This window comes from Gorilla gorilla, chromosome 8 (genome assembly GCF_029281585.2).
Source record: "Gorilla gorilla gorilla isolate KB3781 chromosome 8, NHGRI_mGorGor1-v2.1_pri, whole genome shotgun sequence".
Taxonomy (NCBI): domain Eukaryota; kingdom Metazoa; phylum Chordata; class Mammalia; order Primates; family Hominidae; genus Gorilla; species Gorilla gorilla.
In genome coordinates this window covers 123,069,408-123,088,506 of record NC_073232.2, presented here as the reverse complement: position 1 = coordinate 123,088,506, position 19,099 = coordinate 123,069,408, and the positions used below count along the sequence as shown (strand labels likewise).

Sequence of the window (19,099 nt, the reverse complement as noted above, 5' to 3'; positions counted from 1 at the left end):
CATGGACTATGTCCTATTCACCTTTGGCTCGCCTACACCTAGCACACCACCTGGCAAAGTGGCACTCCATCTATACATGTTGGAATGAATGCTGAAGTAGCATCCAAAAGGTGACTCTTCAGTGTTCATGGAGTAGAGATTCGGGCTCCTTATTTGCACTTAGTATTGCCACCAACTCCCAGGTCAGAATGACTAGAAGGTATGTGTGGAGGATTTTAAAAATTAGGCTCCTTATGCATATTGCCAAACCTCACTTATCCTACCCCTACTTAAATATAGAAGGCTCTGGCAAGAAGGAAGTGTAAGCCAAGTTAGAATATAAACCTGGTAACCACAACCCTCCTTGTGATGCCCCTGTGTGAACTGAAGTACTGCTGCAAGCCCTCAGACCTTTCAGATGCCATGAAGGTGCCAGCCATTGCCATGCATTTTTTTTTTTTTAAATAGAGTTTCGTTCTTGTCATCCAGGCTGGAGTGCAATGACATGATCTCGGCTCACTGCAACCTCCGCCTCCCGGGTTAAAGTGATTCTCCTGCCTCAGCCTCCTGAGTAGCTGGGACTACAGGGGTGCACCACCTTGCCTGGCTAATTTTTGTATTTTTAGTAGAGACAGGGTTTCACTATATTGGCCAGGCTGGTCTCGAACTCCTGACCTCAGGTGATCTGCCTGCCTCGGCCTCCCAAAGTGCTAGGATTGCAGGCATGAGCCACTGTGCCCAGCCACCGTGCATTTTTATTAGAGTGGAGGTAAAACACTGTGGACAGCTCTGGGCACCCAGTTTAATTTAGCGGGTGGTGACGGCTTCTCCTTCACCACCTCTCCTCAGAGTTCCAGGACTGGTAAATGCTTTTGGCAGGAGGGAGGACAGAATGAACCAAAGATCTAATCTCCCTTGGGAGGCTCTTTGGGTGCAAACACCTCAGGCCACTCCCTACTGGACGAACAGGACTACAGGCCTTTCCATCATGTCCCGCCCTAACTTCTAGTAAAGGCAACAGGTGCCATGGGATTTGGGGCCAGATCTCCCTGGTATAATTCTGGGTCTGCCATTTCCTGACCGTGTGTTCTTGGACAAATAACGTAAGTTCTCTGTGCCTCAGTTTCCTCACCTGCAGTAACAATAGTACCAAGCTCAAAGGTTGGTACTCAAAACCTGTGAGGATTAAATGAGTTCATTGAGATAAAGTGTCTTGCACAGTGCCTAGCACATAGTAAATAGCCAGTAAATGTTCATTCATTCAATAAACATTCATCCTCATTATATTATTATGATTATTCTCCTTCAGGGCCTGCCTCGTCTTACCTGGGGAAGAGATTGATCATTACCTCATTCTCTGCCATTGTGTTTTCTTTTCTATCATCAGCTACTTCTTGGTCTCTGTCAGTTCTCTTGGTTTTATTTTTCTCATTCTGCTTGGCCTTGGCGCCCTCAGGGGCCCTAGTGACCTTTGGCCCCAGCCCATCTTCCTTGCCTGAGTCATCGGGATGGGGGTGTCTGCTTTCCCGCAGCCTGCCCTCGTCTTTCCTCCTGGACCTCCCGGGGGCATCCTGCTGCTGCTTCAGATACTTGTCCGACTTGGCTTTGGGCTCTTTCCGGTAGTAGCCGTCTTCACGGCTTTTGTAGCTGGACACAGAGTGGGGCAGGTTGGGAGACCCAGATCTCGGGTACTTCTCCCGGTGGGGCCTCCCTCCTTCTGGTCGCTCGTCCAACTCAGCCTTGTCCAGTTGCCGGGGGTGGTGTTTGCGATCATGTGCCCAGGGGTCCATCCTGTCCCTCTTGTCATCTCCATTCTCCCTCCAGGGAGCCGGGTCTCGCTCTTCCTCCCTCCTGGCATAGGGAGAGTGCTCCCAGGAGTCCCGGCCATTGCCCCAGTCAGCCCGGGAGGGGCCCGGAGGGCTGTGGGAAGAGCTGCAGGAGGTGAAGCTGGGAGTGTGGGACCTCGGGGAGAGTGACCGGCTCACCGGACTACGAGACCGCGGCCTTTCTGGACCATATCTGTGAGGCAACCAAGGAGCAGGATTTAGAATCTTCACACCTCCCATCCCACCCATCCACACACAGATACACACAGTCTCTGTCTTGGATACACTGTGCATGTAACTGTGTACACTCTTAACTCCCAACTCTACAGAACCACACAGAGTGGTTCAGGAGAAAGCCTTTTCCTCCCTTCTGGCTTCCATGCAGAGGACTTCTCCTAAGCACAGCACTGGCCACTCGCTGTGCCTTTACTCATTCTGCTCCTGGGAACTAGGAAGAAGAACTGGGTTGATTTGGCTCGGTTCCAGCTTGCCTTCTCTTGGAAGGGAGCTATGCTCAGGGAGCGGACCTCTGACTCTCCTCCTGGGGGTGTGCGGGGTGGGCACTGGGGGGCAAGATTGCCCTAGTCCAGCCTAGTGGGTAAGGCTGCCTAACCCTGGGTGCCGTTAGCCGGCCTCTTAGCTACAAGACTTGAAGCCACTCCTACATTTGGGCTGTATCAGAATGAAGCCAACCTCTTAGCCTCCAGTTTTCTCATTTATTTCTCAGCTCAATTTATGCATGGAAAAGGGATGCTAACTATCGGGGAGGGCACGCTCAGAGGTTAAAAAAAAGAATTAGGAAGGCATTTTAGGGTTGGAAGATACTCTAGAATCCTGATCTACACATGTTTGAGATGAAGAAACTGAAACCCAGACAAGGACCCCAACCTGTGTAAGGTTCAGAGCAAGACTTCCTAACCCCCCTCCACTCTGCCGCAGAATTGTAGGTGGCAAGATGTGGCTTTACACGTCTTTAAAAAACCCAAATAATCAGAATTTTTTTTAAAAAACAGACAGACTAATAAACAAATAAAGATTCCCAGCCTGAAAGTTACGTACAAAGATACACACACATATATACAGATACACTCTGAAGGCTGTTTGGTTATTAAGCAGGTCAACTGAGTCATATATCCGATATTCTAAAAGGATGGGCATTTTTTCATTAAGTTCCCAAATACAGGAAAACCACGTAGCCCTCACTGACCAGGGGACACCGAGGTGCATCTTGCTAGGACCAGGCTGCCTTGACCATCATGGGGGAAACACCCTGGGCTTGTGCCCTCTACAGGGAAGTGACAGCACCGCCTGTGGCCACCCCAGCAAGAACCCCAGGATGTGCCAGCCAGGTGCCTGCTCCTGCAGTTTTCTACCTTGGTTCTCTTCAGGAATTGTCTTTGTAGGGGAGTGACAGTGGTCAACTTGTAGCCCCAGCTTGGCCTGATCACAAACTTCAGTTGGAAGAAATGGGTTGGAAAACTGAATATATTCAATGTTTCGAGAAAGTGACTGTTCAAATAACTGATTTTTTTTAACCATCTACATTTTACTTCCTACACCTACATTCAACTTATGAAAACCAAGAGCTGGTTCTAAACAGAAGCCACACGTACACACACACACATACACACACATGCACACACACACATGCACACACGCACACACACCCACACACACGCATTACTTTTAGGCTGTTTTAATAGGGTGTAGACTTGCCCCAAAGGGCCAAATATTAACAGACCTTTTCCTATATTATTTTCCAACAAAGGGTGAGGAGCTGAAGGGAAGCTCAGCATTTTGCATTTTCCTGAGGTTAACCGGAGCAGCATGTCTGAACTGGACTGGTGTTTTTCATGGGGAACATGGAAAAGTGGGACCCAGAAAAGCAGATGGATGGGGTAGGGGCAAGAGCAGGGCACAGCATGACTCAAATGCCCCTAAGAATGAGAAACAGGAGTCTGTTCCCACTGCCCAGAACCTGCCTGGAGACTTAGGGCTTGGGGCCTCACCTGTCTGCTTCCCGGAACATGTCCCTCTCCCTCTGGGAATGGATGTCCTGGATGATGGCAGCCACGGCCTTCCCGGGTTTCTAGCAAAGTCAGAGAGATCACCATCAGATCAGAGATGGCCTTGAAAACACCTGAGGGAAGCAGCTCTGACTTGGGTCATTCATTGCCTGGTCCACCAAAAGGGAAAAAATACCTTGTGTGGGGAAGACAAAAGGTGTAATCCAATGGATGAATGTGAGTATAATGCTGAACTGGGTGGGGCTGAGTGGCCCAGAGAACACTGAGTGGTCCATTGAGCTGGGGAAGGAAGGAGCCTGGTGTTCACATCCATGTGCTGGAGACAAGCAGCATTTGTTAATACCCACCTCTGCCCGAATAAAAAAAAAATTAAAATGTGAAAGAAAGAAAAGGAGAGAGGGATGGAGGGAGGGAAGGAAGGCAGGCAGGCATGCATTGTAAACTTGGAGAGACTTGAAGATCATTGACTGCAGCCTCCGCTTTTTATATCTATGGAAACTTAGAGCCAGAGAGGTTGAGGCAGGGTCTCTGCTCTGCACAGCTCCAGGGTCACCAGCCACCTTGTGTTCCATGCAGTTGGTGACTCTTGGGAGTTGTACTGGGTTAAGGAACACTTCAAGGTCACACAGATAGTGAAAAGAATCAGGACCTGACACCAGGTATTTTAACTCCAAGTTCCTTTCCATGCTTTCCATGCTCTGTGCCCCCTTCAACACCTCATGCACAGACATCAGCTGATGCTCAAAGTAAATCTGTGAGGAGGGTGGCATAAGCTGGGAGTCGGGCTTCACAGCTGAGAATAGTAGGCAGCCAGGGCTCCATCCTTCCCAGAGGTCATTAGATGGTGGCTATGCCAGGACAGGACCAACCCCATCCCCCCATTCCCAACCAAAGCCCTTTCCTAAACCCAGAATGGATACATGCTAACCAAAATAAATAAATAATTAATGATTTTTAAAAAGAAATTCATAAGCACAAAAGGCAACAGGAGTATCTTCCTGAAGACTATGCAGAATTCATCCCTTACATAAAAATGTATCAAGCAGAGTGAATTTTATGGAATGTGAGTTATATCTCAAAAAATAAAGCTGATTTTTTTAAAGACCAAGACTAAACACCTCAGTCTGTGTAAACTTTTGATAATGAGTTTTATTAAATTTAATCGACTTTTTTTCCTTGATTTTTTTCTATGTAATTTACAAAGAATCATGCAATTATTTATTTATTTATTTATTTATTTATTTAAGAAACGGGGTCTTGCTCTGTCACTCAGGCTGGAATGCAATGGCACAATCACAGCTCACTGAAAGCCTCAACCTCCCAGGCACAAGTGATTCTCCCACTTCAGCCTCCAAAGTAGTTGGGACTACAGGGGCTCACCACCACACCAGGCTAATTTTTTTAGGTTTTATAAAAGACAAGTTCTCGCTATGTTGCCAGGGCTGGTCTTGAACTCCCAGGCTCAAGCAATCCTCCTGCCTTGGCCTCTCAAAGTGCAGGGATTACAGGCATGAACCACCACGCCCAGCTAAATCATGCAATAAGAGCCATACAAATGTTAAAAAGCATCACGTATCTCATTTGACAGATGGGAATCTCAGGTCCAGAGATGTGATCTAGCTGGCCTAGCATGGTATGAGTGCTCTGAGTGGCGTGGCTGATTATCTGTTATTGTTGAGATAGAGGGTTGGGCTGGGAAAAACACAGAGTAAAGGTGAGAATGAAGGAGGAGCTGCCTGCAGTTTCAGGGAGAGAGGTCAGGACACAGAAAAGAGATATAAAATGTTCAAGTGAGGGAGGGACCTCACCTCTTGTCATATGGAGATGCAAAATGAAAGAAAGTCAAAGAGAAGGCAGTGACTCCTTCATCTGTGCTCGTGAATAAGTCAGAGGTTTTAGAAGTCAGCCAATCCCCCATTCAAGAAAAGGCCCAGGAACTTAGCACTGGGCAGGATGTCCACAAGAAAAGGCACCACAACTTTGGCAAATGGTCCCTTATGTCAAACTGGAGCTGTAGAGATCGACCCTCTGTAAAGCCCATGAAAGTGCCACCTACAAATTACCAGATCACCCAAGACTTGCACTGGCCTCCAGCACCTCAGCCACTTAAACTAGACCTTGTTCAGACCAAGGCCAAACAAGGATAGAAGCCAAGGCTGTTGGTGTCGGCCAAGAAGAAAGCTGCTGCCCAGGATGTCTCCTCCCACCCCACCGTGTGGCTAGAGACCACTGGTCCTTCAGCCAGGGTCGGTTGTCACTTGGGGTAGGAGAAGAGGCTCACTTGGAGCTGACTGCACTTGATGTGGATCCCACCAAGCAGGTTTTCTTCCTGCCTGCCCACCTTGGGCCACACAATGAACTCCGGCTACTGTATCATCAAGGGAAAGCCAGCTGGGATGGCTGGTCCCTGAAAGGACCTGTCACAGCACTGCCTTCACACAGGCACCAGGGGAGCAGCAGAGCTTGGGAAAGCTGGTGGGAACCATCAAGACCAAGACCATGTCATGAGATCTGCCATCGCCGGGAAGCCACACCCCGGGTCCCTCCCAAATCTGTGGCTTGCACTGCCAAGCTAGAATAGACAAAGGCTAAAGAATGTGCCCCCAAACTGGGATAAATGTATATGGCAATTCTTCAGAACATAAAATTCCCCATGGGAGTTGGATGGGGAGCTTTCTGTTGTAAAAAGAGTCCCCAAGGTTCCAGTTTTCTTCTGCTCTTCTGGAACTTCATATCCTCCTGGTTATTCCTTCCAGCCCAGATCCAGGAAAGACCGACGTGGGAGGAGGATGGTCTTGGCAGGGAGCGGCTGAGGTTTTGCAGATTACCCATGGCAGAGTGACTATAAGGGTGGGGCTCAGGTGCATGGGGGCAGGAGCAGGTCAGGCCAATGTCAGGGCCAGAGGCATTCCATGAGCTCTTGGTCCCTTCTGCACCTTGGTTATCACAGATGGCACCCCCAGGCCCTCCCCCTCAGGGGTGCCCCCAATGAGGGGCAGAGCGGGCTGATCAGACACTGCAGATGAAAACATCCTCTAGTGGCCCATGCAGTTTCCCAGGGGTCAAAGAGGTGCAGTTAGAGTGAGCTTAGAAGAGCCTCTCCTTGGCTTAAACATTCCTCTGCCCCTTATTTTCTTAACCACAGAACCTCCTCCTGGGGTCACTTTCAGCCCATACCTCATGGAGTTACTTCTATCCGGATCCCAGGTCCCCAGTGAGGGGGCCCCTGGGCTGATGATCTTCACACAGCCAGCACCAGCACAGAGCCTGGCATGGAGCAGGTGCTCCCTAACACCAATCCCAGGATGCATGGCTGGAGAGATGGAAGGATGTGGCTGCAGAGAATGAATATGAATCTGCAAATACTACACGCTGGGGCTAGTGGTCACAGGTATTGTGATCCCTCCTGAGGATCAGAGCATCAGTTCTGCTATTTTAGGTGGTAATTGCAAATTGTTTGGTGCTCTCTGGACCAGCTGCCAGCTGCCATCTGAAAAGGGGACAGAAGTAGCCAAAGATTTTCAAATAAGAGAATTGACTTCGTAAAGCCCTAAGAAAATTCTCTCAACCTTCCTCTTTGGCCAGCTTCTGTATCCTGTGGGTAAAGGCATAAAGAAGGCAGGTGAAACAAAGCTGTAATCACCCCAGAAAAATTGAAATGGGAGAGAAAAGAGTAGGTCTATGAGAAAATTTTGGTTACCTTTTTATTATAGAAAATTTCAAACATACACAAAAGTAGAGAGAATGGTTTACTGAACCCCGAAGAATCCATTACCCATCTTCAGCCAACAATGACGACTAATCTTGTTGCATTTTAATATGGTTTGGTTCTGTGTCCCCACCCAAATCTCATGTTCAATTGTAATCCCAGATGTTGAAGATGGGGCCTGGTGGGAGGTGATTGGATCACGTGGGTGGTTTTTAATGGTTTAGCACCATCCCCCAGTACTACTCTCGTGACAGAGTTCTCACGAGATCTGGCTGTTTAAAAGTGTGTAGCACCTCCCTGCTCCCACTCTAACTCCTGCTCTGGCCATGAAAGACATGTCTGCTTCCCCTTTGCCTTCTGCCATGACTGTAAGTTTTCTGAGGCCTCCACAGCCATGTTTCCTATACAGCCTGTGGAACCATGAGCCAATTAAAGCTCTTTTCTTTATAAACTACCCAGTTTCAGGTAGTTCTTTTTTTTTTTTTGAGACGGAGTCTCACACTGTGTCCCAGGCTGGAGTGCAGTGGTGCAACCTTGGCTCACTGCAACCTCTGCCTTCTGGGTTCAAGTGATTCTCCTGCCTCAGCTTCCCAAGCATCTGGGATTACAGGTGCCCGCCACCACACCTGGCTAATTTTTGTATTTTTAGTTTAGGTTTCACCATGTTGGTCAGGCTGGTCTTGAACCCCTGACCTCAAGTGATCCGCCCACCTCGGCCTCCCAAAGTGCTGGGATTACAGGTGTGAGCCACCATGGCCTGGCCTCAGGCAGTTCTTTATAGCAGTGTGAGAATGGACTAATACACATCTGAACTCACCACCCTCCTTCCCCACCCCCTATATTATTTTGAAGCAAATGTCAGACATTGTTATCTTTACATCCATTCTGTGATGACAATGATTCCGCTCAACAGCCCCACAAGGGACCATCTACAGTGCTCAGAGTTAACACATCTTGCTGCTTTCAAGACAAGGGTGAGATTCCAAGCCCCATGCAGTCCTAGAAAAGTGCTGGCATATTAAGAGGGAGGCACCACCACTAGGAATCTCAACCCAGGAAGAGCAGCCCCAGCCCTGCCCGCACCTGGCTAGGTCACCCTGGGTCAAGGCTTATTGCCGATGGGAAACTCACTTTCTCCACCTGTGAAGGTGGGTTAATGAGGCCCATCTGGCATCCACCAAAAGCCTCAGGGCATGGCAGGCTACACCCGTAAAAGTCACAGAGTGCTTGGCCAACATGAAGGGAGCTGCTGGAAAGTTTCATGCCCTCTGACAACTCCACAACTGCTTTACACACTTCAAGAGTCCTGGGAAGATACTGAAACCTTCTAGATGAGCCCAGAACTCATCTGAGCCAGATCCTGTCAAGGCAGCCCTGACTGTTTCAACATTATCAGGCTTTCTAGGCTCGACATCATCATTTACCCGACTCCTGCCTGGAAGCTCTGTCTCTCTTTAGCTAATTCTCCCCTTCTTCAAGGCCTTGTTTAGGAATCTCTTCCCTTTTTCACACCCCTCAGTCACGCTGCCTTTTGCCATGGAACTTCTGGTAGCTCCTGTACTTACGCACTCATGTTTAAATCTTGTGTAATTTTGCACAAGAATAATTTGTCTCCCAGTTGGAGAGTGAACTCTTCCCAACTGAGAACCATGTCTTGTATTGCTTTGTAACTATCAACACATAGAGAAGACTCTCAATCATCTTCCCAACTGAGAGCACCATGGACCATTCACAAGACTGCTTCCCAGGGCCAGAAGCCCTCTCTGTAGCGAGGAGGCTGGCAAGACCAATGGCTCTGAAACCAGGCCCTCTGCCCTCAAAAGCACCTGGGAGTCTCATTCCCACCCGAAGCCTATTGAAGAGAATCTCTGGGCAAGAGGACTCCCCCCACAAAAAATCCCCTGATGACCCTCTGATGAAGTGACTGGGAGACACTGGTTTAAATTATTCCAAGTTCACTTCTGCATCAAAGAGATTATGATTCCATACTCATTGACGAAGTTTCTATAGAACAACCCAGAATATATTCCAATCATCTTGTCCAGGTCTGCAGGAAGAAGGCTACTCACTTTTTATTTTTCCTTCAGATTTTCTCTTTCTTATTCATTTTGCATATTTATTAAACATCTGTCATGTGAAAGGTTCTGCCTCAAATAAGCTGAGGAACTCCCTTGCCACAGGAAGTATATGGGGAGATAAGATATGTGCATGAAGAAATATTCAAGAGAGGAAATGAAAAATACCTTAAAATCTCTCCTTTCTTTCCCTATACTTTACCTGGTGAGCAAAAGATAAAGTTAGAGGAGAAAGAGCAATCAGAATTTCTCCCCACCTCTGCAAACCCTGGTGGGACCTCATATGCAGCCCCTTTGGCCCAGAGACACACATGGATACAGTGTTTGCCCTATACCTTCCCGGTAGCCACTCTCCCTCCTCCTGATAGCAGCTGTTCCTCCCTCATCTTGCTCCAGAGCTCTAGGTGGGCCTCTGTCCAAGCTCTGAGGATGCAGCAGATGACACAGGTCCAGCCAATCACAGCATGGCCTAGCCCTGGCCAGAGAACAATTCAGGGATGTGCACCTGTGCTAAGCTAGTCCAGTCAGAGCGACTTTCTCTCAAAAGTCTCAGGACTTTTGTGGGAGCTTCTAGGAAAAAAACTCTGGCTTTCTCTTGTTGAAGGAAACGGAAGGGGGAGAAAGAGCTGCTGAGGTCACTGTAGCCATCACGCCACCTAGAGGAGAGAGCCTGGGCTGCTACGGCCCATCCCAGGGAGCCCCCAGTAAACAAAGCCAAAAGAGCAGAAGGCAGCGTGGAGAGAAACCAACTCCTAATGAGGGTCTCTGGGTCCTGAATCCAGCCGTACCTGCAGCCAGTCTACTCCTGGATGTTTCATTTACATGCATCCATAAATTCTATTTTTTTTTTTTTTTTGCTTAAGCCAACAGGCTTAATGGAGATGAATTTCTGTTACGTGCAGAGAGAGTGGCAGCTGATCCATATCAACATAGGGACCATAAAGCATGCATTACTATGTAGTTGAAACATACATTAAGTTGTTTTCACATCTGTTATTCCATGCGACCTTCACAATGCCTTAAGAGGGAATATGGCAGCTTGGGGAGCAGAAAAGCCCTGCTAAAGATCAGAAAATAATGTGTTCTGCGCCCTTTCTATTCAAAGTGTTCTCCGAGGACCACCAGCAGCAGCATCTCCTGGGACCTCGTTAGAAATACGCAATAACAACACTACCCTAGATATGCCGAATCAAAGTGAGTTTTCACAACATCACCAAGTGATCTGTATGCACATTGAAGCTTGAGAAGCTCTGTTAGAATACTATCTCTGCGGCTTCTTGGCTGGGTGACTATAAGCAAATTACCTGATTTCTCAGGTTTTTTTCACGTAGACAACAGAGATCATGATAACACACTATAACAATGCAGCTTTAGTGCAAAACCAAAACAGTACTAAGTTTTAATCATAGCTCTTCCAGTAGCTAAATACAATCCTGGGCAGGTTCCTGAACTTCTATTAGCTTCAGATTCCTCATCTGTAAAACTGAGATAATAATACCTGTCTAACAGGACTGATGTCAGGATTAAATAATGTATGTAAACTTCTTTGCCCCAGAGTACCGGGACTCAATTAAAGGTATACATTATTGTTATTGTTGTACTCTTATAATTACTGCTATTATACACCCTACACACTTCACAGGGTACGGTGATTACGAGACTGAAAAGATAATATATGAAAAAAAATGCTTAAAGCCAAATAACTCAAAGTATAGTCCTTTCCTGATCTGTAAACTGAGGTTCACAGAGGTTAAGCAACTTTTCTAAGCTCACTAAAGCAGGAAGCAGTAGAGCCCAGGCTGACATCACCATCTTCCAATCTAGGATAGGTCACATGGTTGTCAGTGGTTCTTTGTTTGTTTGCTTTTTCTCCCACCAGACTGAGCTCCTCGCCAGCTTGCTACTTCTACCTCCATGGCACCTGGCCCAGTTCCACCCACGGTGAGCACTCAGTGCATATTTGCTGAAAGCAAAACTCAACCATCTGACCTCTTTAACCCATGTTTTTTGCACCACCCCAAACTATCTCCCTCAGGAAGGTATTGCTATGCTTTGGTACTTTAATTTAAGAAGCCAATTACTGCTGTTAATCCTAATTAGAAACTTATGACAACATCTCATTTGGAGACCAAAGCTCTACTGGGAACTTAGTGTAGAAATTCAATTCTAGCCCCCAGGGAAGAATCCAGGAGACCAGGAACTTTGGTTGGATATAGAATGGGGTGGGATGCTTACTTGTCTGAAAGAAGCAATATACTTTTATTAGGAAAAAAAAAAAAAAGCCAGGTTCTGCCTGAAGGAGAACTGTTAGTGAAGGAATTTCAGAGGCAATGATGCAAGCGAAGCAGATTCAGGACTCTGGAAGCTGGTTGACACAGTGCCCATCTACATATGGAGACTTGTCAGAATGCCAGTCCTAGCCAGAAACATCCACTAAGCCTTTGTCTTCTAACTTCAACCTTGAAGGTGGATTAAGACCTGTGGGTCTTAGACAAAATGGACCCTAAGTCAATGTGGAATGAGCTAAAGTGAACAGGAAAATCCCTATTAAATGGAACAGTAGAAAGCACAAAATAAGAGGGTAGATTCAAACATAAATACAGCATTAATTACAAGAAATCCAAATAGACTAGGTGCTCCAGTTAAGAGAACTCCTGCAAACCAATAAGAAGACACAATGCAAAAGAAAAGCATGGGCAGATGACCTGAAAAGAAATAGCCCATCAGAGAAGATCCAGATGGAACAGCCAACAAACAGATGAAAAAGTGCTCAACCTCCATGTGCGATTAGGGGAATAAAATATAAAACTGTGATAAACTGGCCAGGCATGGTGGTTCACACCTGTAATCCCAGCACTTTGGGAGGCCGAGGTGGGCAGATCATAAGGTCAGGATATTAAGACCATCCTGGCCAACATGGTGAAACCCTGTCTCTATTAAAATACAAAAAAAAAAAAAAAAAGCCAGGCATGGTGGTGTGTGCCTGTAGTCCCAGCTACTCGGGAGGTGGGGCAGGAGAATTGCTTGAACCTGGGAGGTGGAGATTGCAGTGAGCCAAAATTGCACCACTGCACTCCAGCCTGGTGACAGAGCAAGACTCCATCTCAAAAACAAAACAAAACAAAACTGTGATAAACCATGATACTCTCCCAAGACAGGCAAAAATTTAAAAGTTGGACAAGACAATGTGTTAGCAAGAATGTGGACCATTGAAAACTTTTTTTTTTTTTTGAGACGGAGTTTCACTTTTGTTGCCCAGGCTAGAGTGCAGTGGCACAATCTTGGCTCACTGCAACCTCTGCCTCCCAGGTTCAAGCAATTCTCCTGCCTCAGCCTCCCGAGTAGCTGAGATTACAGGCGCCTGTCACCACGCCCGGCTAATTTTTGTATTTTTAGTAGAGACGGGGTTTCACCATGTTGGCCAGGCTGGTCTCGAACCCCTGACCTCGTGATCCGCCCAACTTGGTCTCCCAAAGTGCTGGGATTACAGGGGTGAGCCACCACGCCCGGCCAAAAACTCTAATACACTACTAGTAGGAGTATAAATTTGAGACAACTAATTTTGGAAAGAGCTTGCTATCATCTAGGAAAGTTGAGGTAAGCATGCCTTACGATGCAGCTATCTCAATCTTAGTTATGTATGTACCTCTAGTTATATGCTCAAGTGCATATATACCAGGATGACATGTTTGAGAAGGTTCAGATTAGCCTTGTCCCTAAAACAACTCAAATGTCCATCAACAGTAGAATGGATAAAATGTATAGCCATACAATGGAAATGTATATAACAATGAAAATAAATAGACATGCCCAACAACACGGATGGCATCATGTTGAATGAAAGAAGCAAGATCTGTAAGAATACAGCATGATTCCATTTATATAAAGTTCAAAAACAGGCAAAACTAAACCATAATGTTTAGGAAGGCATATACAGGTGATAGAACTATAAGGAAAAGCACAGATATGATTATCATTGAAGTCAGGAGAGGAGAGAGGGAGGGGTTGAACAGGAGGAGGGACTCACAGGAGCTTCTGGATGCTGTCCATATTCTATTTCTTGACTTTGGTGGTGGTTTTATGAGATTTGTGAGATCTCACCCATTACTACTTTTTAAACCGTACAATATATAATCAGCCATTTTTCTGTGTGCTCTGTTATACTTCACAATAAAACAAAAAAGAAGGAAAGAAAAGAAAGAAACGTAGATCAGCTAAAACAAAAGCAAACCCTGGTTTGGAACTATTTGAATGCATCCCTGAGTTCTGACAGTGGCCAATTCAGCCAAAGGCTGCTTAGAAGGACTTCTATGAGGCTTAAGACGTAAATATGAAGGAGAGAGAAGAGAACAAGAGATCAAGGGGGTGACAGAAGAAGAAAATGTTACTGAAGGTCTGTATAGGTAGAGAAGGTTGTATTCAAGGGTTTATGCCTGGAACTCTCAGCACCTTTCCCTTCTGACTTCCTCCTTTAAAAGTTCCCCTGTGAACATCTTCTTCTGGAAAACTTTCCTTGGCTCCCAGGTAGTCTCAGGCGTCTCTTTGCACTTTGTATTTACCTGAAGATCACTTTTCTTGCCATGCTGCAATGGTTTGCCTCGAGATCCTCAAAGGCAGTGTGTCATTTCTGAATCTTTTCCTATCCTCTCCTTTCCACCAGCGTTTAGGTCAGTGCCTAACACGGAGGAGAAACTCATCTGGTGCTTGTTGAATGACTGAATGAGCAAGATAATGCTTTACCTTGAGCTGCAATTCCTTGTATCTCTTGGACATCCGAATGAGCAACTTCTCACCATTGATCACAGCAGATTTTTCTTGATAATACTGGACCATGGCCTGCGCAGCTTCTGTGTAAGCCATCTCTAAAAAGGCCTAAGAAAGAAAGGAAGGACACTCATTGGACTTGACTTTAATGGTCTTAAGCAAGATTCAGCACAAGGCATGATTCCATGTCTATGAAGTTCAAGAACAGGCAAAACTAATCAATGGTGACAGGAGTTAGCATTGAGCTTCTCTCTCAGGTGGGGATGGGGTACTGATGGAGAAGAAGCATAAGGAAACCTGACATTCTGGAAATGCTCTATATCTTTACCTGGGTGTTAATTATATGGGTGTACACATGTAACCAATTAATGGAATTGTACACTTAGGATGAGTGTACATTATGCACTGTAGAGTATGTGTTTTATACCTCACTTAAAAGGAAAAAAAGTCAGCACAAGGAAGAGATCTCTTTGATCCCATCTGTTCAAAGAGACCTTTTTATAAACATCACCAAAAGAGCTCATTATAAGATGGCCCTTTCCTGATCCCCAGGGTTACCAGACATTGTTATTAATTATGTATGTCTGTCCTGGGCTACATCATGCCATGGAATCCCTCTGAGATGGAAGAGCCCACTAACCCACATTTCCGTGGAGGGGCAGTTGCATATGTGGCCTTGAGCTGATCCCTATAAAACTTGCTATCTGGTGGTGATGGTGACAGCAAGAGACACAAGCTTTGGTTATTTGAGTTCTTACTTTCCTTATAAAAAAATTCAGGAACTCACAAACCCCTGGGCTTGAAGGAAGGCCATGTTGTTGTGAGTTAAAGAAAAAGGAAAACTTCCCGATTATGTTTCCACAGCATCTTTCTTCTTTATTTAACTGCTCTGATAAAACACAGAGAAATGGGCTTTTCCACTCAACCTGTGTCTACTGAGAGTTCCAAAGAGACTGTTTTGACTGTGCATCAGTTTACCCCAGTAGCTGGTGTGGTTAATTTGTTGCTGCTATTGTTTTTTGGATTTGTTTGGTTTGTACTATACTGACAATATACTGATCCTGATTCCTCAGTGCTGCAGGGGAAAAGGGGTCGGTGACAAGGAAGCCCTCACTGTGAGCCCCTAACTCTCTCATTTCCTTAAACTAAATGATCTAAACAAGCTCATTCCCTTCCTTCTCTCATATTTATTTCTGAATTTCAGATGCACAGCTTTTCTCCATGCTGTCATAGTCTATGGCATTAGCGTGGGCGACTAAGAAGTCAAGATTCTTTAGGGTTTTATTTCACATTCTGCCACCCAGCTTTCTCAGTGCCTTTTTCTTGATAAACATTTTAGCACCTCTAGCTCTCACTTGTCAAATGGGAATAATACTAATCTAGGGACTCTCACCACATCAATGTTACAAGCTGAATTCTGTGCATTTACGCAAAATGGAATTTCTGAGAAGTAGGAACAGAGACAAGTGAGTAGTCTCACTCCAGGTTGATGGAGAGAGGTAGCTTAATGACCTGATGTGGCTATGAGTCTCCAAAGTTCAGCCTTCTTTAAGAAAAGAATTTTTCCTATGCCTGTTCCTCCGATTCATAAAGTAAAAATATTCATTAAAAGATAAAATATTCTGATTTCTGACTGTTGGGAGTATAAACTCCCCACCTGACTTTAGAAATGAAGACAAAGGTACTCCATCCCAAAGGGCTCAGTCAACTCCTACAGGTTAAGGATTCTTAGTTCCTTAGACTTACTAAGCATCCATCCATTCTCATACTCCTACTCTCCTGCTGTGAGACAAAGGGCCTCACCTGCTGACATCAAGGACCAGGAAAAATACCTAGTCCCAAGTTCTTGGCTGGCTCCAAATCCAGGCCATCAGATAGGATAGGCTTAGAGGATAAGATTATAATTAGCTCAGGGGGTTGACAACACAGTGAAGAGATTCAAGTCCATAGATTTTTATTTTGGGTGCCAATTACCCTTTCTATGTGAATGAACACCTCATTCCAAAGCATCTCCTCTCACCTCTAGACAATTCACAAAGGCCTGTACCTATCACTAGAAGGATAGAGTGAAACGAGGGGAAACAAAAAAACATCACCAGCAAAAACATCTATGCCATGCCAACAGAAAGCCAGCTACTGCATCGCCTCTTTATGTTAAGAATGGCTTCTTTCAAAAATTATATCGTTCCCTTTCACTAATGTGTGGTCTGTGGCATACACACTGGAGTGAAAGTACCCAGACCTACCTGATTAGTCGACTTCATGAGGATGTAATTAGTGACCTTTCCAAAGGGCAGCCCCAGGTTAATGACGTCATTCTCAGTGCAGCTTCCTTCAGGGAGATTGCAGATGTGCACCACGCGGCCAGCCCCTTTCCGCTGTGCAAACTAATGGGAACAAAGATCATTAGTGGTGTTCAGAAGACGGTTCCCTTTTCCCCTCTCTTCCAGACATTCCTAATGGCTATCTTTCCCCTAAACAATGATTGTAAAACTATAATTTACAAAATTAATGCAGAAAAAATCCATTCACAGACACACATAAAATATCAATTTTATTCTATCTCTTTACAAAAGGATTCATAATTATATATATATATTTTTTTGAGACCGGGTCTCACTCCCATCACCCAGGCTAGAGCGCAGTGGTGCAAACACGGCTTACTGCAGCCTTGACTTCCAGACTCAAGTGATTCTCCCATCTCAGCCTCCCAAGTAGCTGGGACCACAGGCATGCACCACCATGTCATAATAATGTTTTTTATAAGCAGTAACAACGAGGGCTGTGGAGGATATGAGGAAATGCACGTATCCATATGTTGCTAGTGGGAGGTTGAGTATCTATAAACTTTTGAGAATATACTTTAGCAATATTAAATAAAACAAAGTATACAGAGCCCATGGTCCTGCCATTCCACTCTTAGAAATGTATCCTATAGAAATAATAGCACCCCAATATGTGATGGCTCATGTGCAAGAACATTTATTACAGTAACTTATTAGGTGGCAAAAAATTGGGGGAACAGCCTGAATGTCCAACAATAGGGAAATGTTTGAGTAAATGATGGCTCAATCATAAAATGGAAAACTACATAGCCATGACAAGAAGGAGGTAAATGTGCTGATATAGAATAATTTTTTTTAAGAAGTCAGAGTCTTCCTGTACCACTCAGACTAGAATGCAGTGGCACATTCATAGCTCACTGCAGCCTTGAACTCCTGGGCTCAAGCCATCCTCCCGACTCAGCCTCCTGAATAGCTGGGACTATTGATGGCTTGAGCCATCACACCCAGCTAATTTTTTAATTTTTATTTTTTGTATAAACAGGGTCTTGCTGTATTGCCCAGGCTAGTCTCGAAATCCTGATCTCAAGTGATTCTCTCACCTTGGTGATATGGAATACTTTTTAAGACAGATTGTTAAGTTAAAAGCAGGTTACCAAGTGGTATGTGTACTATGATGCCATTTTTGGAAAACAAAACAAAAATATATGAAAAAAGATTAAGCAAGTGTTGTAAAATTTTGATAATTATTGGAATTGGGTGATGGGTATACAAGGATTAATTATACTGGTCTCTACTGTTCTGTATGTTTAAAAATTTTTGCAATAAAAATGCTTAAAGAATATCAGCACATACAGACAAAGGTGTGCAGCATATATATCAACCTGTCAATGCTGGTTATCTTCAGAGGAGCAGAATGGGAAGGCAGTAAGATGAGACATGCTGAACCTTCTTCATATATACCTCATGTTGTTTGACTTACAATTCCAATAAAGAAAAAAGAACATAGAAAGTTTGTGGGAATCTAATACATATGCATTGATATTCACAGCAAAAACCTGTGGTTTAGGGCAATGGTTTTCAAAATATTTTTAGCTTGGAGTCCTTTCTTCAAAGAAAACTGGTTTATCCCAATGTATTCAACAAATAAAAGAGGAGCTATTCTGGTCAAACCTTGGGGTCCAGCACCCTGGCACGACCCCCACCTGGCAGTCTCAAAGCCACCTCTAAGGAACACAGTTTGGAAGCCAACATTTGGCCCTAATCAAAGCTCCTGGAGGGAGGAAGTGTGTCTGTCTGTTTTGTGCAAACCTTAATCAGCCTGGAATCTCTGGGAGGGTCAAGAATTAGTAACCATAAGCCAACCCAATGTGGAAGAGAAGGATATAATTTTCCAAACCTGAAACATATTCTAATAGCATAGTCTCCATTTGCATAATCACAATTTTCTATGTTAAACTGAACTTCTACATCTAATTACATTTGATGTGGGGCCGACTCTGCTAAGGTAATACCGGGGGAAAGTCTAAGATGTCGTCCCTAACAAGGGCTAATACTTGGGTAATTCTACCATGAAAAGCCCTCATTTGTCTCATTTGAGCTGAAAACAATTACAGTCAGTAAGAACTTCCTTTTATGGTTCAGCCCTGAATTGTTGAAGCCCAAGTGCCTCTTTCCAACCTCCCACTCTGCAATGTCCAGAGGTCAAGCACTTTCCCAAAGGGGAGCAAGGATTCAGGCAGCTCCCAGAGCAGCTCCTCATCTTCCTAAAGTGCAAATGGACTCTCCATCAGCTAGGAGACTTTGAGTCTGAGCCTGGCTAGTGAGGACTGAACCCTTCTGCAGAAACGAAAGGAGGAGTGCTATTAAGAAGCAGAATCTTTGCCTCCCATTAGTGTGAGTGTTCACTTAAAGATGCAGACACAGCTGAGCTTTC

The 19,099-nt window shown here is 45.2% G+C and overlaps 1 protein-coding gene across 2 annotated transcripts in view; it reads right to left on the bottom strand.

Annotated features, from left to right (window-relative positions):
• The window catches only part of RBM20 (RNA binding motif protein 20), a 194,136-nt gene that overhangs the window by 25,129 nt on the left and 149,908 nt on the right, over positions 1-19,099 (bottom strand). For both annotated transcript variants that reach the window (XM_055352121.2, XM_004050092.5), the window contains exons 6-9: positions 16,627-16,767; positions 14,357-14,488; positions 3,815-3,894; positions 1,329-1,998 (exon numbers count right to left, since the gene is read on the bottom strand). In XM_055352121.2, the coding sequence (XP_055208096.2) occupies positions 1,329-1,998; positions 3,815-3,894; positions 14,357-14,488; positions 16,627-16,767 (1,023 nt within the window). The remainder of the gene's footprint in view (positions 1-1,328; positions 1,999-3,814; positions 3,895-14,356; positions 14,489-16,626; positions 16,768-19,099) is intronic.